Source organism: Lygodium microphyllum, chromosome 6 (assembly GCF_053477565.2).
Source record: "Lygodium microphyllum isolate KBCC chromosome 6, Lygodium_microphyllum_v1.1.10, whole genome shotgun sequence".
Classification (NCBI taxonomy): domain Eukaryota; kingdom Viridiplantae; phylum Streptophyta; class Polypodiopsida; order Schizaeales; family Lygodiaceae; genus Lygodium; species Lygodium microphyllum.
Window position 1 is genome coordinate 124,253,982 of NC_141140.1, and position 23,626 is coordinate 124,277,607.

The 23,626-nt window shown below is 45.9% G+C and overlaps 1 protein-coding gene across 1 annotated transcript in view; it reads right to left on the bottom strand.

Moving 5' to 3' along the window:
- Positions 1 to 2,724: 2,724 nt before the first annotated feature.
- The window catches only part of LOC148035078 (uncharacterized), a 65,646-nt gene continuing 44,744 nt past the window's right edge, over positions 2,725 to 23,626 (bottom strand). The window contains exons 4-5 of the mRNA XM_087679998.1: positions 4,068 to 4,364; positions 2,725 to 3,751 (exon numbers count right to left, since the gene is read on the bottom strand). Of these exons, the coding sequence (XP_087536124.1) occupies positions 2,912 to 3,751; positions 4,068 to 4,364 (1,137 nt within the window). The 3' untranslated portion in view covers positions 2,725 to 2,911. The remainder of the gene's footprint in view (positions 3,752 to 4,067; positions 4,365 to 23,626) is intronic.

Consider the following 23,626-nt stretch of genomic DNA (forward strand, 5'->3'; position numbering starts at 1 on the left):
ACAAGGAACTACCTACCAAAAGATTAATGTTTTTTTTCTCTCTAAATGATATTGAAAAGTAGTTGTATCTAAATCAGGCTTGTTATAAGAAGACTTTGTAATAGCATACTCTTCATCTACACAGATATGCAAATCCACCTTTCTTTTACAATTGCTTATTTTTCTAAGCGATTCCATTAAGAAATGCAAGACAAAAATAAAAATGAAGCAGATTCAATTTTTAGTATAATATTGATTTAGAAAGATTAAAGGACAAAAGAGAGCATGAAAAATGCTTAGATTATATAATATTTTTTTCACATCACTAGAGATGAAAAAACCATGTTTGAAGAGAAAAAAAGCACTTTTTAGAGTCATAATTAGTCTACTTTGCTAATGTGACACTTAGGATTAATGGAACATAAAGTGGATATGTAACTACCTTTGTGCGGACCCAAAGTATCACGTGTGGGTTTTGAAAAAATATAAACAAATTTAGAGAGAAGTTATATTAAAAAGTGTATAGAAAATGAGTATTTCAACTTATAACATGATTGTGTATCTTTTAAGAAAAAAATACATTTTGTGTAAAAGTTAAAAAGTCATTTTAATGACAAAAATAAATTCAAGTTGGTATTGACACTTTTAAAAGAGTGATAGTCTCATCTTAGAGAATGAACTAATTTAAAATGCATATAATGTAAAATAAATAAATAAATAATAAGCATTTCAACTCGCAATATGGTTGTCTTTTAACAAAAAAAAAATATTTTTGGTAAAAAATTAATAATAATAATTTTGTAAAGATAAAAATAAATCCAAATTGATGATGTGACACTTTTGCTAAAGTGGTGGTCCCATTTTGGAGGATGAAAAAGACTAGTTACTAAGAAGAAAAAAAAAACCCTCTCCTTTCTATGTGGAGTCCACAAAAAGTAAGATGGAGCCTAAAAATGTAGGGAGCCATGAGACAAAAGGCTTACAATGATGACAATTGAAGAGACTAATCCAAGATTAAAGATTCCTAATCAATTTCTTATGAGGCTATTTTAAGTCCATATTCCCCCTCATGAAGACACTCAATCAGCCACATTTTTAAAAAAATAGTATTGACGAATCTTATTATAATTATAGGCTTCTAACCACTAATTATAATCTTATTATAATTATAGGCTTCGTTAAATAAGAGCTAATAAGATGTTGACTTGATAACAACACCAATATAAGTATTTAAAAGCGGTAGTCGACTTCTAACCACTAATCCAACCTAATACTTGATTACAAAATTCTTAAGGACAAATTCCCAACTTAGAAAGTTAGCAAGGAGAAACAAAGTTAGTCAAGTTTTAATGAACCATGAAGCTTAACAAAGGCTTTAATTGGCTATATTGCACACAGGTCACTTTTAGGCATATGTATATATCTCTATGCAAATCTAAATCACGGTCAATACAAAGGGTAATCCAAGTAAGGATTTCAAAATCTTTGCTTTAGTACTTGCGTGTTAAAGGTTTGGCATTGCAAGAAATTGTAGACTCTTGGCTTATTTTTGATGTTGAAAGATCTTTTATTTATATTAGAGGTAATAATCTATACTATCTTATCATTGACACATCTACCAAAGCTACACGGGCATTGTATAATAATTGAGCTTCATTACAAAAGGAGGAAATTAGGCAATACAATTCAAGTTTCTAGCCATTTCCCAATCATCCATTTTTTCTAAAGAACACGAAGTGCCAAGGAGGTATCATTTTAATTTAGAGACTGTAATCTCCCATTCGACTTCTACACTCTCACTCACGCCTTCTAGGCTCTGTCGGCGGCAGAGGGAGACCTTTTAACCTTGGCCACGTAGTTGACTACCAAGACAAGACCACAAGTTACAAAATACCGTATGGTTTTAACTTTCTGTGCTACTTCTTGCCATTTATTCATTTTATTTTATTTTTTGTTTTTTGGAACCCAATGTCTGTTTGTCACTCACTATGCAAATCTGCCCCCCAAAAGGCCTTGTGTGCTGGAGGAGGAGAAGCCTCAACAAGTACTGTCCTCGGTTGGTTGTATACACCCCTAGGCTCTATTCATATACAAGGAGCAACACACACTACCTCCACTTAGTTATATAAACTATCCTCCAACTTATTCGGCTTTACTTCTGGAAAGATGCTTGTAGGCTAAATTTTAAAAACACAGAAACTTTGTTTCTCTAAAATACATCATTCGACGGGAATCCATTTCCATATTTCTGTTGGCCCAGATGTGTTTTACGGCCATTGCTCGAAAAATGTTCCATACTTTGGGGGACTGACTTCATCCTCATCTTCACTCATGTGAAAATAACAATGGATCTGGATATAAACAGCTCCTTCGGAAGAGTGAACTCTTGCAACAGATACATGGCCTGGACAGTGCAAGGGCAACATACAAGCATGACAGAAAACATAGGTGTCTCCATGCATACAGTGGGGGGAACTTCAAGACACAACCTCAATGTTTACGAGTCCAAGCCATCACCAGTACACTGCCATTCCAACCAGATCCTGTCAAATCATGGAAAACAGAATGTGCTCTCATTCAAGACAAAACCACATTCATCTTTTTTAGGCATGAATCTCTGTTTATCAGACATGCAAGGAAAAAATCCCAGAATAGTAATAGCAAGGGATTAACGTCTACAGCTCATTACATGCAATATTTCTAAATTTTGCAAAATACATGAGATTAACTAGCAGCATTGGTTTAGTTGAGCTTCATGAAACCCAGGGATCTGAAAAAAAATTGATTTGCTTTGAATACCGACTAAGAGTTCAAAGATCCAACAATAAATCAGCAGCCAAATGTTTCGTGGAATCAATTGGACAAGAGTGATGTATTTGGAAGATAAATATCAAACCTAAAGATACAGATTGGGGATTATTTCATGGACTTATCAACATCTAGTTGTTAAACCTAGAGCTTTTTTCAATGCGCCCTTTGCCATCCAATTCAATACATCACTTGCAGCAGCTTGAAGTTTCTTTGAACTTTCTAGTGACTCCACAAAAGGAGAGCCACACTCCGTCAACATGGAGAGTAGGGTCAGTTTTACACCCCCCACCTGAGTTTCTCGAGCCTTGTGCTCAGCAACTTGAGACCATGATTCACCACTACCAGTGATGATTACCATCTTAATGCCATCTAGGAGCATCTGATTACTTTCTCCCTCCACAGAAAGCAGCCAGTCAATTACAGCAGCTTTTGCACCTCCAACAGAGAAACCTTGAACATTCAGAATCCATTCCATGGAATGAAATTGAGGATTCGTGTAATCAGCATAAACACCCCTTGCTCTGCCCAGGAGCATCCTGACTACTCCTATCATGCCTCTTTCCCAAAAGCAATCAAAAAATGCATTGTAAATTGACATAAGAGCATTAGCATCATCTACAATTTCCCATCTTCCAAGATAAGTCACCACTAAATCTATAACCTCGGATTCCATCTTGGGACTCTCAGCCTCTTTCAGGAACAGAAGTGTAAGTAGCTTACAGACCTCAAATTTGCTGGCTTGGACAGCCAAGGCTATTGGAAGCTTCATATCATCAACCCTTCCAAAAAAGCGAATAAGTAGTCCATTTGATGTGACATCAAGGTTAAATCCTTTTCTTTCAATTTCCTTGAGCAATACAGCTGCATGATCATACCAGTTACCCTCGATATAGAGAGCCAAAAAAGTCCCATAAGCCAAATCACTCAGTCGTACCCGAGATTTGTTCAAACTGAGGTATATCTGTATCACAGTCAAGGATGCCAATAAGAAACACACTTCAGAGGACCTGTTTTTACTGCACTTCTCTAAAACACTAGACTATTCAAGAACCTTACTTGATTTATATATCATACATCACTAATGTAAACTTGATGATGAGTACAACAAAAGGCTACACGTCCCTCTTAATTTGGTCAAAGAATCGAAGTTTATCTAGCAAAACTTGTAGGGTAAATTTTTCCATCACATGAGGATCTTGAACATCAAGTACAATGCCATTAAACAAGATATATACTATTGGCATCTGAAATACACCCAAAAGTGTGGCAAGAATTACCTCATGCCCAAGCTTAGTCCATTTGCGCTTTGTATAGCAATGTGTCATAAGCATGAGGACGTGCAGGTTTGGTTGAATGTTATGACTCAGCATCCTCTTATATAATTGGTCTGCCTTCGTAAATCTTTTAACCTTTACCATAGCTCCAATGATGGAACAGTAGCTTACAACATTTGGTGTAAGGCCTGAATCACATAAGTTAGCATAGAATTGAACCGCTAACTCATGAAGGCCTCGTCTCCCACAAGCATCTATCATGATGTTGAAAGCCACTAATGATGGTTTGACATGAGTAACCTGTTCATAAGAGATTTCAGAAAATTGCTGAGAACCTCATCTGATTGATAAAAATAACACACTCATTGCTAGGTCAGCACATACTACTAATTATTGAACTGCATTGATTATCACTGTGTGCTTGACATTACAAAACATTTATTAACCGGTCCCTACAGCAGAACATTGGGAGTCTTTTCATTTGGACAGCTCAGATCAGAAAGATATAAAGATACAGAAAGAAGATACGGAGTCTTTTCGCTTGAAGAGCCTGGTGAAATCAGAAAAAACATCGATACCACAGGAATATTGGAGATTTTCAGATTGCACCTGTTGAATTCATATTCCTTGCTGATTTTTGAACTGATCGTAATACCATGGAAGTTTTCAATTAAGTTAGTATTGCTCATCAAGATGTCACCAGGATGTAGTGTGTCAAGCTCAAGATTAGCATCTGATTCACCCCTAGCTCTTTGGCAAGGCAGGACTGCAGGGTTGAGGAGAGAGAGAGAGAGACCTAAGGTGGATGCAGCTCCATATGAGAGAGAGAGAGAGAGAGAGAGAGAGAGAGAGAGAGTTGCAGACGTGTCACCAAGCTTCTGTGAGAGAGAGACAGACAGACTGATGGAGACCTCCTGTGGCATCAATATGAATTTTCTGGATCAGCACTTGGTTGGGGTAGAAGGTAAAGATGATTTGGATTCAGATGAGGAGTCTTGGGCTGAGGACATCCCTGAAGATGCTGAAAACGATGAAGTGAGCAAACATCGAAAGATAGAGAACGAACCTACAAAAATGACTGTTTCGGAACCTGCGCATCGAAAGATAGAGAACGAACCTACAAAAATGACTGTTTCGGAACCTGCGCAGCATGGCAGTTGCCCTCCTTTGCAGGAGTAAGGGGACAAGTACCAAGGTGACACATCTCAGCAGGGGGTGTGTACTCCTTCCTCGCAGACTCTTCAGTATATGCTTGTTAGTGCGAATAATCTCATGCATGATTATGCACATGCAAATGACGGAAAAGCAAGCTCTTTGCCAGATGGTGATCTTATGGTAGCAGTCATGGGGACAGAAATTGTATTGCAGCAGATTGCTGCCTTCCATGAGAGGTCAGCCATCTTTTATTTTACGGAAAGGATTCCTTTGATTCCCCGGATTAGAGCATGGTTGCAATCCATGCTTTTGACTAATGATGCAAGTCCAACTAATGCTTTGGGGCAACTGCAAGCTCCTTTTGTAGAGGAGATTTATGATGGTCCTAAGGGGTTTTTTGAGATTCTCTTTTGTTTTTGGATGGTCAATTGGTTCATGCCATCCCATGGAGGAAGAGGAATTTCAGGATATCCTTAGGTAGGCATGCTCGATCTGGGTGGAAATGGTTAATTTCCCTTCTCACCTTTGGAAGGTTGTTGGGTCATTTCGTCTTTGAATGTGATCATGCTCTAGAGGGTTTGCAACGCGTTTTGGATGTTGAGGTGGATATGTAGAGTGTGAACCCCAAGCTGTGTCGCAACACTCCAATCCTCCCCTTGCATCTCGAAGGCAACATGCAAATGCTAATATAGGTTCACTTCACGGGCTTGCTGCTGAGTCACGTTCTGTATGTCAAGATTAGGTGCCTAAGGATGATCCTTGGGTTTCTGTGATCAAATGACATGCTCGACAGGAAGCTCATTGAGTTCTTGCACATTTGGCTTATGACAATATCACTTAGACTTTTCAATGTAGGGGTAAAGGATTCTACTCAAAACCTCACCACAATCTTCTCAAGTACTTACAGCTGGAGTGGTTGGTAAAGGTGCTATAGATGCTAGCAAATTGCTAACTCGTTTGGATGCTTTGCATGATAATAATTGCACGATTCATCCCTTTTTTGCTCATTTACGTCAAAAATATGCCCAAGAAAATATTGTGCGATTGATAAACGAGCAAGAAAAAATGATTATTGAGCCCACATCCATCATTTAGATGTGCCTTGAATACTATAGATCCTTGTTGGGTCCATAGGAAGTTCTTTTTGCTCGAAGATTGATTTGTCAGGCCTGAGTGGAGGGATATGATGGAAGCAGATATCATAGAGAAAGAAGTGGAGAAAGAGCTACCTTGTAGGAAAAGCTTGGGTTGGGATGGCCTCCCTAATGAGTTGTTTTCAACCAATGTGGAACGACTTAAGGACCTGTTGACTCGTCTTTGCCAGCATGTTTGGAGATCTAGATTGATGTCTACAGATTGGAAAATTATAGTTATTCATTTGCTGCCCAAGGTTCCTTCCCATCCACTTTGAAGGAGTAAAGGCCTATTTCAATTATGGGTTCATTATATAAAACCTTTTCCAAAGTCATTGCCAACAACTTGTAGAAAGTGTTTCCACAATTGATTCATCTTTGTTAGTATGGGTTCATTAAAGGATAGAACATCATGCATAATATTTTGAATGTTCAAATGGAGATTGATTATGCCCAAGCCTCTTGCCAATAGGTAATTATGATCTAATTAGATATTGAAAAGGCTTTTGATCATGTTAGCTGATCCTTCATGAGGCAACTGATGTCTACCACAAGCTTCGGTCCTTGTATGAGTTCACTTATTGACACTATTAGTCATGATGTAGTGGCACATGTTGCACTTAATGGGGGAGTCACAGAAGAGATTGCTTTATCTCGTTCTCTTCAGCAAGAAAGCTCTCTCAGTTCTTTATTGTTTGCGTTGGTCACTCACCCCATGTTTTCTTTGCTAGATCAATTGGTCGAGGATGGGGACATTGTCTTTTTATCTCTTCTTGGTGGCTCTCAACTTTTGGGTCAATCTTTGGCAAATGATTCCTTTATCTTTCTCAAGGTTGGTCATGAACTAATGTCAATCACGTAATGGCAATTTGGAGTTTGTTTGGTTTGGCTTAGGGCCTTAATATTAATGCTCAAAAATTAACATTGATCTCTTGTACAAAGACAGATTTGCAAGAATTGGGATGGCAAGGAACTATTGTTTTCAAAGGAGATATTAGGTGGCACTTGGGATATCCCATTGGTGTGGAAGTTCCTCCCTGAGCACTACTTGATTGGATGTCCTCTAGAATTCATGATAGGTTTATTTATTGGAAATCTCAGGGCTGGCCTCTTCATGTGCGGCTCAAAGTCGCACAATCTATCATGACTAGTATGATCTCTTATATCCTACTCTTGCTTCCTTGGACTAGGAAGTCTCTCTTGGAATTGGTGCAACCTATCCATTTTATGTTATGGAAAAAGAAAGACAATCATTTGGGTCAGGTGTGGATTCATGGCAGCATATTGCTTTTGCATGCATATTGAGGGGATTGGTTATCTCCCATGGTCGCACGGCTATCTAGGTGTCTTGGTGGCACTTGTTGAATTCTACAAGGCCTCTTAAACTGTCACAATCTTTTCTTTTGACTCATTTGATTGCCTCTTGGCAAGAGATACTTCGCCTTACAATTTGGCGTCGTCCCGGTCTTTGAAAGGAGACTAATTCATTATAGGTAGAAGTGTCGGCCACATCTAGGCTGCTTCATATGCCAAACAAAGATTTGCAGCAAGATAAACTAAATCACATGGCTCGATTGGGGCCGCAATCAGTACAAGATGCTATCATTACGAGGTCGTCTCGTCTTTATTCTTTCCGACGCATACACTAGCACTTTTGGGTGGCTAGAGGATATAGCTAGATCTGGTCGACACTGCAAGACCTGCTTCAATGATATGCTCCATTGCTTGCTTCACTGTGGCAAGATTGGATGTTTGTGAACCAGATGATTTTCAAAAAAGATTGGCTAATAAGATCTACCACAACATGGTAGAGGACAAGCAATGGGTCATTCAGAAAGCAAATAAAGTCTCGCATGCCTATGATAGTAAAATCTTGCAAGGCCATTGTGTCTTTTGCAGTACTTCTTATGAGACATCGATTCACCTCTTCATCCTTGCCCTTTGGTGAGACACATTTAGAGCTTTGTTCCCCATGTGTGGACCTTAGTGACTCGTTAGCACAACAAATGCCCATCCGTTCTTGGATCTTGGGCAAGATACCTTCATTGCCTTCTTTGCATTCGGATTTTACTTGCCTTTTCCAGTTTCTCAAATGGCTGGCACATTTGGTGTACTTGCTTTATTTTCAATTCCGCCTTGGGTATTCATGACATGTAGCCCGTGTTCGAGGATTACTCTTATGGAAGATTTCTTCCATGATTGCAATAGATGTCATCCTCCCTAATGATGCTGCTCCTTGGCTGGATATTGTGTGCTCTACTCCAATTATTCCACAACCAGCATGATGTTTATGTGTTATTTTGTAAATAGCCTTTTGGTTTTGTCTTGTGCTTGATAGGATTTTCTTGGCTAGCCAAAAGGCCCAATGTGAGATTTATATCCATCCTTTCTGTTTGGATGGCTTGAAGGCCGGATGTAAATATTCAAACATTAATATACACTTATTCATGAGAGAGAGAGAGAGAGAGAGAGAGAGAGAATGAGAGAGAGAAGATAGCGATGGCGAGAGAGGCTCTTCATTCTTTTGTGTGTGTGTGTGTGTGTGTGTGTGTGTGAGAGAGAGAGAGAGAGAGAGAGAGGAGAGAGAGCGATGGCAGAGAGCTTGTGCGATTGCGGACCTGGGACCCCCGTGACCTAACGACTCGCTTTTGGCCCCTGCGCAACCGTTGAACCCTGCCGTCAACCCCTGTCGTTGCTGGGCCGCCGCCCCGTTGACTTCCTTATCGTGGGTCTGCTGCGCACTGTCGACGGCTCCTGCGCCCGTCGTTTGCTCCTTTGTCCGTTGCCTGCACCTGCGCTTGTCGCCTACTTCTGCACCTGTTGCCTACACCCGCGCTCGTCGCCTGCTCCTGCGACCCTCGCCTGTTTGCTGCACCCCGCCTTCTCATCGTTGGTCTGCTGCGCCCGTCGCCAGCCGACTGACTTCGCCTGGGTCTGCACCGCCCGTGTGCCCCCTCTGACCCGTCGTGTGACCTGCCATCCGTCCTGCCTACCATCAGGGACGACCCCGTCTGTAGCCGCCCTGTCTCCCTGCCATCGCCTGTCACCGCCCTCGTGTCGTCACTCACAGGCTCCTCGCCTGCATCTGGCAGCCCGTCAGTTGCGCCTCCAGCCCTGCTGTCGCCCGCGTGCACTGCGGGCTCTGCGCCTGGTTCACGCCCGTCCGCCTTGTGCGTCCGGCCTTTTGCCCACGCCTAATTTCTGCCCACGCCTGAGGTCCGCCCTCGCCTGTCGGTCGCCCCCCTCGCCTGTGCGTCAGTCTTCCTTCGAGATCAGCTCGTCATCCAAGATGGCTGGATTGGATCTGGATTTCATAGACCAAACGGTGGCAGCACTTGGCCCGGATTCTGATGCTGAGGAACCGGAGGATATGGTTCCGTGCACTGAAGAGATGCCCCCGGGTCCTGACATCCAGCCTGCGGGTAAACGTACCAAGCATACCTCGGCAGAGATAGGTGTTATTCAGGATCGTTCCTATGCGCAGGTTGCTTCGGATTCTGTGGACTCTCAGGATGTGGACTGGGAACATCTGCTGGAATTTGCCAACACTCTGCTTGGCGAATATGTTCAACATAACCAGGAAGCCTTTTCTGACTCTGCACCTGACGATGTTCTGGAAGCTACCGTTGACCCAAAAACCGTCCTACGATCTTTTTCAGTGTTTTATGAACGCGCTGTGATACTCTTCTTCACTGGTCGAATCCCGCTGGTTTCCCGTATTCGCCAATGGCTGCAGAGTCTGCTACAAGGAGAATGTGTTGAAGAGATTTTTGTTGGGTCCCGGGGTTTTTTTTGAGGTCCTCTTGAAAACTGAGACGCACCGTGCTACTCTCCTGTCTAAACTGCCTTTGTTTTTTGATCGTCGGTTGGTTCATGTGGTTCCATGGCGCCCGATGGCAGATTTTCAGCGCCTGCTGCAACGTGAATGCCCTGTGTGGGTAGAAGTGGAAAATTGTCCGGCTGTTTATTGGCCGCTATTGAAGGATGCTATGGCCGCTGTGGGCACGGTTCTGGTCCCTCCCAGTCTCAGGGCTGTGAATCGCAACCGCTTGTGCATGTTATGGGATACTGCAAGGAAAAGGCCTGCTTGGTTATGCCTCAATTGCTCTGGCATGCATCCGTTACACTTTCGTTTGAAATGGGGCAATTTTGCAGGCCATTGCTTTTCCTGTGGACAATTGGGGCATTTTATGGCAGAATGCCCAGAGCAGCAACACATTTCAGATGCGGGCCATGTTGCTCCGCCCATGGAAGATATGGTGTGTGATGCTCCGTCGCTGGATACTATCCATCCGCCCCAAGTTCTGGCTAAAGGTAAACAACAGGTTTCGGGTCTGGATTCCCGTGCCACCGATTGGGTTGAAGTTCGTGCAAAAAAAGGCAACAGGATTGTTGCCGGCATGGAGAATACTGTGCCTACTACCTCATAAGATTCCATGCGTACATATATGCGCAGGAAGGAAATGTTATCTTCCGAGCGCTCTGCTCCTGCTATGGTTTCTTCGGCCCCCCGTCCTCAGCCCGCCAGGAAAATGTATTCGGATCGTCTAAAGGGTCCACCTGCAAAGCTGGCTTTTGATACCAGAGGCAACGTCATTACCCCATGGGACCGTCGGTATCCACGTTCCAACCCCAAACAAGCAGATATGCTGTCGACTTCCAAATCTGGTCCTCAGAACTCTTTTGCGGTGTTGGCGGATTTCTTGGATGAGGGAGTCCTGGACATTCTCGCCGACAAAGTCAAATCGAGGCAAGCTGTGCCTCGTACCTCATTTTATTTTGCATACACATGAAAATAGCCACGTGGAATGTGCGAGGAATTTGTTCTCGACACAAGCAACATGCCATGTGGACTGCCTTGTATGAGAATCAGTGGGATGTCCTGTGCGCTGTTGAGCACAAGAGTCACGGTGACGCCGGAAAAGTTGTGGATTGCCATGGCTTTCGTTTGTTCTATGCAGGAACACAGGCCATGCATTATTCGGGTGTGCTCATGATTGTACATGCCAAATATCAGCCTGTTCTTATTAAAAATGATGTTCATGGCCGCTTTTTGGTGGTTGAAATTTTATTCGAAGGGGAAATCTTATGGTTACTTGGCCTCTATGCTCCGAATGATTCCTTATCTCGCCGGGAGCTTTGGCAGACTTTGCAGACTTGTCACTTGGCAGACGGGGCTTCTTCATGGGGGATTTCAATATGTGTGTTGATTCTTCCTAGTCCACATCGGAGCACTCGGTCATGGATGCGCCGGAAAGTCGTATGTGGCATTAGTTGGCTCTTGCTGTTCTTAAGCAAGATCTCTGGTCCTAGCTACACCCGTCTTCTACCGGGTTTACTTTCCATTCGGCCCAGTATGCAACAACATGGTCGCGGTTGGACCGTATATATATCATGCAGAATGATGATTTTCTTCCTGAGATGCTCGAAATAAAAGTGTTGCAGCAATATGCCTTGTCGGATCATTTCCCTCTGCAGTTCGAGTTGCTTGCGCAACCCATTGCACCTTTCAAGCAATTTCTGGAGAGACTCCCTTTGCGTTTCAACTCGTTCTACTTGAAGCATGCAATTTTTCAGGGCTATATGCAGCAATTGCTTGACAGATTCTTCTTGGACTTCTCTTCTCAGGGCACTGCATCATTTGACAGATTGCTCTCTAATGTGCAGCGGGTTGCTCGGCAGTATGGGATCTATCATGCCTCTCTTTGTCGGCGCCGTCGACAGGCAGCGGAGGACCTGCTGGTTTTGGTTCGCTCTCTGCTGGTGGACACTCCGGATGATGCATTTCTCCTTGCACTGGCCATGCGGGTGGCCGATCTTATTAAAGAATTCCAATTAAAATCGTATCAGCAGGCCAAATTGCAACATCTGACAGAGACTTTGCAAGATAGTGCATGTCAGACCCATAAGTTCTTTCGAGCTCTCCATGCCTCTCCTGCTCGCGAGAATATGACCAGACTCGAGGATGCAGAAGGCCACCTTATCCTGGATCCACAGTCTATTGTGCATATGTGCAGGAATTATTTCCGTGACCTTCTCGGTTCCGCTTCTCCACCTTCAGCCCAAATTACTCAGGCCCGTTCGGTTTTTTATGACCTGGTCCGCAATCAGCTTCCGCAGGACATCCAAGCTACTATGGAGTCAGATATTGGTGAGGCAGAGGTTATGGACGTCTTGTTACACTTGCCCAAAGATAAAAGTCCGGGTTGGGATGGTCTCACCAATGAGTTCTTTGAAGCTTTCGCTACTCAACTGGCCAAACCATTGCAGGCTTTATTCCAGCAGGTGTGGGAAACGGGGATCATGCCTCCCTCATGGAAACAAGGACTTATTAAACTACTTCCAAAAGTTCCTTCGCCATCTAAGTTGACACAGTGGCGCCCAATTTCTTTGATGGGTTCAATGTACAAAATCTTTTCCAAAGTAATAGCAAATCGGCTCCATAAGCATCTCCCTGCCCTTGTGCACCCTCTCCAGTATGGCTTCATTAAGGGCCGAAATATTCTGCACAATGTTTTGAATGCCCAATTGGCCATTGATTATGCCAGGCATTCTAATCAGGAGGTAGTACTGGTTCAACTGGACCTGGAAAAGGCTTTTGACTATCTGGATTGGTCTTTCGTTGCTGAACTTATGTCTGCTATGGGCTTTGGTGCTCGGATGTCTCGTCTAATCTACACCATTAGTGCTGCGGCATCTTCGCGAGTCATGCTGAACGGAGGTGTTACTGAGCCATTTGTCCTTGCCCGTTCCGTCAGACAGGGGTGCCCTTTGAGCCCTCTATTCTTTGCCCTGGCGACACATCCAGTTCTTTCCATGTTATCTCATATGGCCGCCTCCTCTCAGTTGGCTGGACTGTCGCTTCCTACAGGACAGCACTTCATTAGCCAATCTCTGGCGGATGACACCTTTATGATTTTGCGTGCGGACAAGGATAACCTTCGAAAAGCATTGGATGTTTGGGGTCTCTTTGGTCAGGCGTCAGGCCTTCGTATCAATGCGCTCAAATCAGCCATTCTAAGCTGCACGGAGTCGAATTTGCAGTCCTTGGACTGGCAGGGTCTGGTTGTTCCTCGTGGCTCCATTGTCAGACATCTTGGATACCCTTTGGGTGTTGATGTTCCCCCAAAGCAGCTTCTGCAGTGGATCTCTCAGAAAATGGTGACTAAGTTTATGTATTGGAAGTCTCAGGCCTGGCCCTTCCATGTTCGCCTCAAAGTAGCCCAGATCATTATGTTGCCAATGCTCACCTATTTCTTGCCATTGTTGCCTTGGACTACTACGACTCTGAATGCTCTTACTCAGTCTATTCGCTTCATGCTATGGAAGAAGGACTCATTGCATGCAGGTATTTCCTGGATCTCGTGGTCGCATGCGTGCACCCCCCAAACGCATGGGTGGCGGAGCTATTTTAGATGCCCAAACTCACATGCAGGCACTCCGTTGGTCTCTTTTCCGTGCCATGTGTTCGGATCATCATCCATGGGTCGATATAGCCCGTTATTTCCTTGAGGCCCATGGGCTTCTGCATGGCAATACCCAAATCCGGAGTTCTTGGTGGCATGTTCTTAATGCTGATTCGCGGTTCTCCACTTCTTCTTCATCGCTGCTTACTCATTTGGTATGTTCCTGGAAACAAGTCCTTCAAAAGGCTCAGTGGCATCCAACGGAGGATCGCTTGGCTACTAACTCTTTTCAATTGGAATTACTGGCAGTCCCGCGTTTACTTTCGTGGGAAGGTAAACATGAGCTTAGACCACAATTCAACAGGATGGCACGTTTGGGCTTGTCTTCGGTTGCGGATGCCACCCTTGCCAGTCGCAATGTGCTTATATCGTTTCGTACAGCTAGCAAGCTTTTCAGGATCCCTCGTGGATATAGGCCTTTATGGGAACAGCTTTTGACGGCGCTCCAGAGCAGACAACCCTTTCCTGCCCCTGCTTCGGATCGTCCCTGGCAGGATTGGGACCTACAAGGCCGGCTGAATTTGAGCAAAGCTTCTGCTAACCAAGTGTATCATCTTCTGATTACAGATCATCAATGGCTAGTTCCTAAAGCGAATGCTTTATGGGGATTGCGTAAATCCCGGTCATGGTGGAGGGCAACTGTGATGGAGGGCTGGTTGAACAAGACGCCCTTTAAATATAAAGTCTTTCTTTGGCGAGTGATGATTGGGGGTCTTCCGCTTGCTTCGGCTCTTTCCAAGCGACGAATCTCCAATGGCACCTGTTTCTTTTGCACCACTACTATGGAATCCGCCCGCCACCGATTTATTTCTTGCCCCGTCGCTAAGAAAGTCTGGTTATTTTTTCGGCTGTTTGGCGAGGGGTGGTTGGTATCACCCTGCGTCCCTTTCATTGGGTTTTTGGCCAGCCCAAATACCCTACTCCCGCACAGCCCCATATGAAGCTCATGTATCACTTTCTTCGATACTGGGGCTGTTGGCATAACTGGACCATTCGGAATGCTTTTCTATTTGATTCCGCCTATAATGTTCAGCGGCATATTGTGAGGCTCAAGGGCCTCTTGTATTGGCAGTTAGCTCTTCTCCATCGTTCTGATTTGCTCTCTACGGAGGACCTCCGTCCCTGGCATATGGCAATTTCCTCCGCATCCTTGCCATGACATTGTAACTTGTAGAACTTAGAACCTCTTCACATGATGGCTTGGATTGTCGCCATGTATCTTGTAATCCAGTAATCTTGTATTTTTTTCGTAATTAATACAATTACCTTTTACGAAAAAAAAGAAGATAGCGATGGCGGGAACTGACAGGATACTGCGACCTGTCCTCCGTCGTCTGGCCCGTCTGGCCCATCGCCTCCATCGCCTCATTTGCCCCGCTGTCGTCTGCGGGCTCTGCGCCCGTCCGCTCTGCTCCGCGCCCGTGCGCCCTGGTTCGCGCCCGTCTGCCCTGATTCACGGCTGTCCCGTCTCGTCCCGTCCCGCTGTCGTCTGCGGGCTCTGTGCTCGTCTGCCCTGGTTCGCGCCCGTTTGCGGGCACGCTTCCCTGCCCTGTGTGCAGCCTCAGGCCTTCTCTCAGGGCTGTGCAGGTTCGCCTCGGCCCTGTGTGCAGAAAAAACGAGAGAGAGAGAGAGAGAGACTCGCCCTGTCCTGCCCTGTCTTCTGCCCAATCGCACTGCCCAAACACCCTGTCTTCTGCCCATTCGTCCTGCTGGTCCTTTTCTGCTGAGGCGCTCAGCTGCAGTAAACCCTAAGCCAGACAGTTGGCAGAGAGGCAGCATCTCGGCCGGAGTGCCCACTGATCTATACAAAGACAGAGAGCGAGAGAGAGTGTGAGCGCCAGTGAGAGAGCAAGAGAGTGAGAAACAGAGAGAGAGGACAGAAGTATGGCTGGGCTGGATCTGGCTTTTATCGACCAAATGGTGGCAGCCCTTGGTCCAGATTCTGATATAGAGGAGACGGACGAGATGGTTCCTTGCACGAAGGAAATGCCTTTTGGTTCTGACCTGCCGCCTGCGGGCAAACGCTCCAAGCATACTTCCGACGAGACAATGGGTCCTCAGGAACGTTCCTATGCGCAGGTTGCCTCTGATTCTGTGGATTCGCAGGAGATTGACTGGGAGCATTTGCTGGAATTTGCAAATACTCTGCTTGGCGATTATGTTCAACATAATCATGAAGCTTTTTCTGACTCGGGAACTAATGAAGTGCTGGAAGCCACGGTGGACCCGAAAACTGTTTTGCGATCTTTTTCGGTGTTTTATGACCGTTCGGTCATACTCTTCTTCACTGGCAGGATCCCAGTGCTTTCCCATATTCATCAGTGGCTGCACCATGTATTACAAGGGGAGTGTGTTGAGGAGATCTTTCTTGGACCCCGCGGATTTTATGAGGTGCTGCTGAAATCAGAGAAGCATCGGGCTGAGCTCCTGTCCAAATTGCCATTGTTCTTTGATCGCCGCTTGGTCCATGTGGTTCCATGGCGCCCTATGGCAGACTTTCAGTGCCTGCTTCAACTTGAATGCCCGGTGTGGGTTGAAGTGGAAAATTGTCCGGCGGTCTATTGGCCATTGTTAAAGGATGCGATGGTAGTTGTGGGAACGGTGCTGGTTCCCCCAAGCCTAAGGGCCATGAATCGAAACCGTTTATGTATATTATGGGACACGGCCAGGAAAAGGCCTGCGTGGCTTCGCCTCAACTGCTCGAGCATGCATCCTTTGCACTTTCGCTTGAAATGGGGCAACTTTGCAAGCCATTGCTTCTCCTGTGGCAAATTGGGGCATTTTATGGCTGAATGCCCAGAGCGGCAACCGTCTTCAGATGATGCGCATGTTGTGATGCCTATGGATGACATGGTGCTTGATGCTCCGGCACAGGAGGCCCCCTAGCCACCTAATGTTTTGGATAAAGGTAAACAACAGGTCGTGGGTTTGGATTCCCGTAGCAATGTCTGGCAAGAGGCACGTCCTAAAAAAGGGAAAAAGTTGGATGCAAGCCTGGCGGATTCTGGGCCTACAGTTTCACAGGATTCCGTGCGCACGTATATGCGTAGGACAGAAATGTTCTCTTCACAGCATACTACGCGTACTATGGTTCCTTCTGCCCCTCGTAATCAGTCTACAAGGAAAGTATATACAGAAGGTCCAAAGGGCCCACCTGCTAAGCTAGCCTTTGATACTAGAGGTAATGTGATTACACCCTGGGATCGTCGTTATCCCTGTTCCACTTCCAAGGCAGTGGATATTCCCTCTACCTCTAAAGCGGGCTGCCAGAATTCTTTTGCAGTGTTAGCTGATTTTCTGGATGAAGGTGTCCTGGACGTTCTCACGGAAAAGGTGAAATTGAGGCAACAGGTGCCTCGTTCCTGATTCTCTTTTTTGAAGATATATGAAGATAGCCACGTGGAATGTGCGAGGCATTTGTTCTCGTCATAAGCAACATGCCATGTGGACTGTCTTGCATGAGAACCAATGGGATGTCTTGTGTGCGGTTGAGCACAAGAGTCACGGTGAAGCAGGAAAAGTTGTGGATTGCCATGGGTTTCGCCTGTTTTATGTGAGGACACATGCTATGCACTATTCTGGCGTGCTTATGATTGTCCATGAGAAATACCAGCCTATTCTTATAAAAAATGATGTATAGGGCCGCTTTGTGGTAATCGAAGTTTTATTTGAAGGAGAGATCTTATGGTTGCTAGGCCTCTATGCTCCGAATGACCTTGCATCTGGACAGGATCTTTGGAAGACTTTGCAGAGCTCCATGTCACTTGGCAGAAGGGGTTTTTTGATGGGGGATTTCAATGTGTGTGTTGACTCTTCTCAGTCCACTTCAGGGCATTCGGTGATGGATGCTCCGGAAAGTCGGGTGTGGAATGACTTTGCTCTTCAAGTACTTAAGCAAGATCTTTGGTCTTGGCTCCACCCTTCTTCTTCAAGGTTTACTTTTCATTCCGCTCAATATGCAACTACCTGGTCGCGGTTGGACCGAATGTATATCATGCAGGGGGATGATTTTCTTCACGAGATGATGGAAATGAAAGTCTTGCAGCAATATGCCTTGTCGGACCATTTCCCTCTCCAGCTTGAGATGCTTGCGCAACCTATTGCACCTTTTATGCAGTTGCTGGAAAGACTCCCTTTACGTTTCAGCTCGTCCTATTTGAAGCATCCAATCTTTCAGGGCTATATGCAGCAATTAATTGAGAGATTTCTATTGGACTTCGCCTCTAAGGGCTTGGCTTCTTTTGCACGGCTGCTCTCTAATGTGCAGCGGGTTGCTCGGCAGTATGGGATCCATCATGCCTCTATTTGTCGACGGCGTCGACACGCAACGGAGGACTTACTGGCGTTGGTTCGTTCGCTGCTGGTGGACACCCCAGATGATGAATTTCTGTTGTCACTGGCAATGCGTTTGGCTGATCTTATTCAAGTATTTCAGTTAAAATCTTATCAGCAGGCCAAACTGCACAACTTGACTGACACATTGCAAGATAGTGCTTGTCAGACTCATAAGTTCTTTCGTGCATTGCATGCTTCTCCTGCTCGAGAAAATATGACTAGACTCCAGGATTCAGAAGGTCGCATGGTCACTGATCCGCAGACCATTGTCAATATGTGCATGAATTACTTTCTGGATCTTCTTGGTTTTTCTCCATCGCCTTCTAACCAAGTTGCGCATGCACGTTCAGTCTTCTATGATCTGGTCCGCCAGCAGGTTCCGCTTGATATGCAAGCTACTTTGGAGGCAGATATTTGTGAGGAGGAGGTTATGGATGTTTTGTTACACCTGCCTAAGGATAAAAGCCCTGGGTGGGATGGTCTCACCAATAAATTCTTTGAGAACTCGGCCACCCAACTGGTGAAGCCATTGGCGGCTATGTTTTAGCAGGTTTGGGAAACAGGGATCATGTCTTCCTCATGGAAAGAAGGCCTTATCAAACTACTTCCAAAGGTTCCTCGCCGTCAATGTTGCAACACTGGAGACCAATTTCTTTGATGGGTTCGATGTATAAAATCTTTTCCAAAGTACTGGCAAATCGGCTTCACAAGCACCTTCCAGCTATTGTGCATCCTCTTCAATATGGTTTCATTAAGGGCCGCAACATTCTGCATAATATTTTGAATGTGCAAATGGCTATTGACTATGCGAGGCACTCCAGTCAGGAAGTGGTATTGATTCAACTGGATCTGGAAAAGGCTTTTGACTATTTGGACTGGTCTTTCATTGCAGAACTTATGTCTGCTATGGGTTTTGGTACTCGGATGCCCCGATTGATCTACACCATTAGTGTTGCGGCTTCTTCGCGCGTTATGCTCAATGGTGGGGTTACAGAGCCATTTGTCCTTGCACGCTCGGTGAGACAGGGTTGCCCTTTGAGTCCTCTCTTCTTTGCCCTGGCGACCCACCCAGTTCTTTCAATGTTATCTTCAATGGCAACTTCTGCTCAGCTAGCCAGATTGTCTCTTCCTTTGGGACAGCACTTCATTAGCCAATCACTGGCTGATGATAGCTTTATGATTTTGCGTGCGGACAAGGACAACATTCGCAAGGCATTAGATGTTTGGACGCTCTTTGGTCATGCTTCTGGTCTTCGCATCAATGCCTTCAAATCAGCCATTCTCAGTTGCACGGAGTCTGATTTACAGTCATTGGGCTGGCAAGGTCAAGTTGTTCTCCGTGGCTCCATTGTCAGGCATCTTGGATACCCATTGGGGGTTGATGTTCGGCCAAAGGAATTGCTGGAGTGGATTTCACAGAAACTGCAGCTAAGTTTATGTATTGGAAGTCGCAAGCGTGGCCATTCCATGTCCGCCTCAAAGTGGCTCAGACAATTACGCTGTCGATGCTCACATATTTCTTGCCATTGCTGCCGTGGACTCCTACTACTTTGAAGGCTCTCACTCGCCCCATTCGTTTCATGTTATGGAAGAAGGATTCATTGCATGCAGGTATTTCGTGGATTTCATGGTCACATACATGTACCCCCAAACGCCTGGGTGGTGGCGCTATTTTGGACGCTGAAACTCATATGCTGGCTCTTCGTTGGTCTCTTTTTCGCACTGTGTGTGTGGATCATCACCCGTGGACCATTATAGCCCGTTATTTTCTTGAGGACAGCGGGCTCCGGCATGGTGATACACGACTTCGGTGCTCCTGGTGGCATGTCCTTAATGCAGACTCTCGGTTTTCCAGTCCCTCCTCCTCTCTGTTACTGCATTTGGTCGGCTCCTCGAAAGTGGTGCTCCAAAAGGCGCGTTGGCATCCAGTGGGGGATCGCTTGTGTGCTAACTCCTTTCAACTGGAATTGCTGGCAGTCTCGAGATTACTTTCATGGGAAGACAAACATGAGCTCAGACCAAGATTTAACCGCATGGCCCGTTTGGGTGTGACTTCAGTTGCGGATGCCACCCTTGCCAGTCACAATGTCTTTGCATCGTTTCGTACTGCCAGGAGACTTTTCAGAATTCCGATTCTTCATGAGTATGTCCCATGCATCATTTGGAGAACTGCATCCAGTAATCTATATAACCATAGCATTGGATACCGTGATTTATGGGAACAGCTTCTGTCAGTGCTTCAGGGCAGGCAACCCTTTCTTGCCATGGCTGTGGATTATCCTTGGCAGGACTGGGACCTTGCAAGCCGCTTGAGTCTGGAAAAGGCACCTGCTAATCAGGTGTATCATCTTTTGATTAAAGATCATCAATGGCTGGGTGTGAAAGCTAATACTGTATGGGGATTGCGGAAATCTCAGTCATGGTGGAAGGCAACTGTGATGGAAGGCTGGTTGAATAAGACCCCTTTCAAATGTAAGGTCTTTCTTTGGCGGGTCATGATTGGTGGTCTTCCTCTTGCCTCGGCCCTTTCCAAGCGTCGAATCTCGAACGGCAATTGTTTCTTCTGTACCACTACTGTGGAATCGGCCCGACATCGATTTATTTCTTGCCCGCTCGCCAAGAATATCCGGTCGCTCTTGTCATAGGTTTGGCGCGCAGTGGTGGGATCCTCACTAACCCCTTTCGATTGGATTTTTGTGCGCCCAAAATACCCCACACCGCCACAATTGCATATGAAGATCTTATTCCACTTCTTCAGATACTGGGGATGCTGGCACATTTGGACCACTCGGAATGCCTTTCTTTTTGATTCGGCATCTAATGTACCGAGACACATTGCCCGGCTTAAAGGTCTCTTGCATTGGCAGATAGATCTCATTCGGCACTCGAACTTGCTTCCCTGGCATATGGCAATTTCCTCTGGGTCTTTGCCATGACTTGTGTAACTTTTTCGTGGCCTAGTATTGGGTTTTTACACACGTTGGCTTAGGGCCCTCGTGTATCTTGTAATCATGTAAACTTGTACATTTTTTTCGTAATTAATACAATTACCTTTTATGAAAAAGAGAGAGAGAGAGAGAGAGAGAGAGAGAGAAAACACTTGACCAAATGGGTGTAGCTTAGTTGGTTAAGTTTTTTTTGCAAATAAAATGTGGCTCATTATATTACTCGAAAAGATTGATTACAAATAGGGTGCTTATGCTCGACAGACTAGCTGGAGCTAGTGCAAGGTCATAAATAAATCATGTGTACAAGCCTCTCAAGGCGGTCTGGGAGCAAGAAGCCATTCAGGGGGGGGGGGGGGAGGGGGGGGGGGGGGGGGGGTTATCACCATTTGGGGTTGCCTGACTACATCATGAAGAACAGGTCCTGGCTGCCCCAAGTGTGCATGAAATGAAAATGGAGCTCTTGACGAGCTCGAGACTCGCCTTGCACCTGGTCCCATCGGCCGCGAAGGGAGTGAATGAGGGAGGTTTGGAGCTTTGCCAAAGTCACCTATGCAGAAAGTCTCTCCCCACCAAAAACCTCATGATACTGCACCTTTTAGATGTGCCATCTAGTAAGACTCCCTACGATCTCCCATACCTCAAAGTGGTTTGCTGTGGGCTCCAGTACCTGGCGGATGGGTAGAGCCTCCAAACCAACCACTGCGCAAGGCCCATCCTCAATGATGAAGATCGTGTCCTGTAACCTAGCCTCATACAAAAGGTGACAGCCCTGGCTGACTGCTTGCCAACAGAAAGCTCCCCATAAGATACATCCCAAGCTGGGTGCTATATGGCGGAGAATGCGGCATGCTCCTCTCCACATGAGCTGCGCTATCTCACACGCCCAAAGGCAGTGTTTGGAGTTTCTAAAACTTGCTATGTGCAGTGTTTACAACCTCCATCCTTCTGCATCTGGGCTAACTAACTCCCCATTGCCAAGCCTTCATGTGCCAATAACAATAAGAAATATGAAACCCTCCTCCGTCTCTAGCTGTTCGATAGGCGGCGCCAAAAAGTCCATCGGAAAGCATCCGTGATACTGTGCTCCGCCAAGTACCTACTACGCGAAGACGCCCAGTCCATGTCCTCCTACATCAATATGTGTTTGCCAATCCTAGTGGCCCATACCTCACCGGACTCTATCGCCTCTCGTATCGGGGGATCAAGCCACTCTTGAGGTATTGCTGTGTCAATCTCCCTTCTCCTCAACTCAACTCCTCTCTAGCAACCTGATGCTTGCTACAACACCTCTTGGTCCACCATCTTGTACACCTCCCACCATGTCCTGATGGTACGAGCCGAGCTGGCCTCCCAACCAGCTCACTGGATGTGGGGGCACTCGCCCATCTGTATCCCATCCTGATCTCTGACTTGGGAGTTCCAGATCACCGACTGGCGGTCTTTCTCCTCCTGGCATACTAGGGGGCTCTGAATTAGGGCCTTACGGAGGCCTTGCCACACACGAAGTAAGCTGTGTAGGAAGGAGGATCTAGGGGCGTGATCTGGGCCATTGTGAAGATCCATCTCAAGGACGGCCTCCAATCACCGCCAACAAGCCTCGGTCTACACTCCCAAAGGCCCTCTTGCAATAGGACCTTCCATGTCTGCCCTCCTAGTGTGAGACCGCGGACTACTAGCTTGCCCAAAAGGGCCAGACTCTGATATTCTAGGTCTATGATCCCAAGTCCTCCCTTTGATCGATGTTGGATGATGGTCACCTACGCCACCTTGGCCCGAGAGTCCTTGGAACAGTCAAACCCGACCCAGAGAAAATTTTGCACTAGGCGGCGAAGCTACACTACACAAGATGAAGAGAAGCACCAACACGAGGCGATGTACCAAGCCGTCGCTAGGAGGACCTGGTTAACCACCAGGGCTCGGCCTGCTAGGGAAAGGCGAGCTGTACTCTAGTAGGTCAACTTCCTCCGAATAGAGTCAAGGACAAGAAGAAATTGTTGGGTAGAAGTGATGTCGAGTCCCACCTGGAATCCTAGATAACAAACGGTCATCCATCTAAATCCCAAGTGGATGCCCCACTCCGTGCTGGAGTCCGGGTCCGTCAGGAAACCGACTGACTTTCGTCAGATGATTTTCGCTCCCACTGCAGTGCAAAACACCTCGAGAGCTAGTCTCACTTTCTCCAGCATTAGCTCATCGTCCTCTATGTAGAGTGTTGTATCATCTGCATACTCTGAGTCTAACAGCTCTGTCTCCTCTCTCACCGAAAGTCGAAAGCCATGTAGCCCGCTCGCACGTGACCTGAGAAAGTGCGACATCGTCTCTGCAAAGAGTAGGAACATATACAAAGCCAAAGGGCAATCCTGTTGGACCGATCTCTCTAGCCAAAACTCCTCCCCTCGCCTGCCACCTATGAGAACCCTGCTGGTAGCCGATCTGTAAAGTGCGGAGACCCTACGGATCCATGCCTTGGGGAAACCCAAGCTTACCATGGTGCCCTCTAAGAAGTCCCAGTCAACCCTATCATA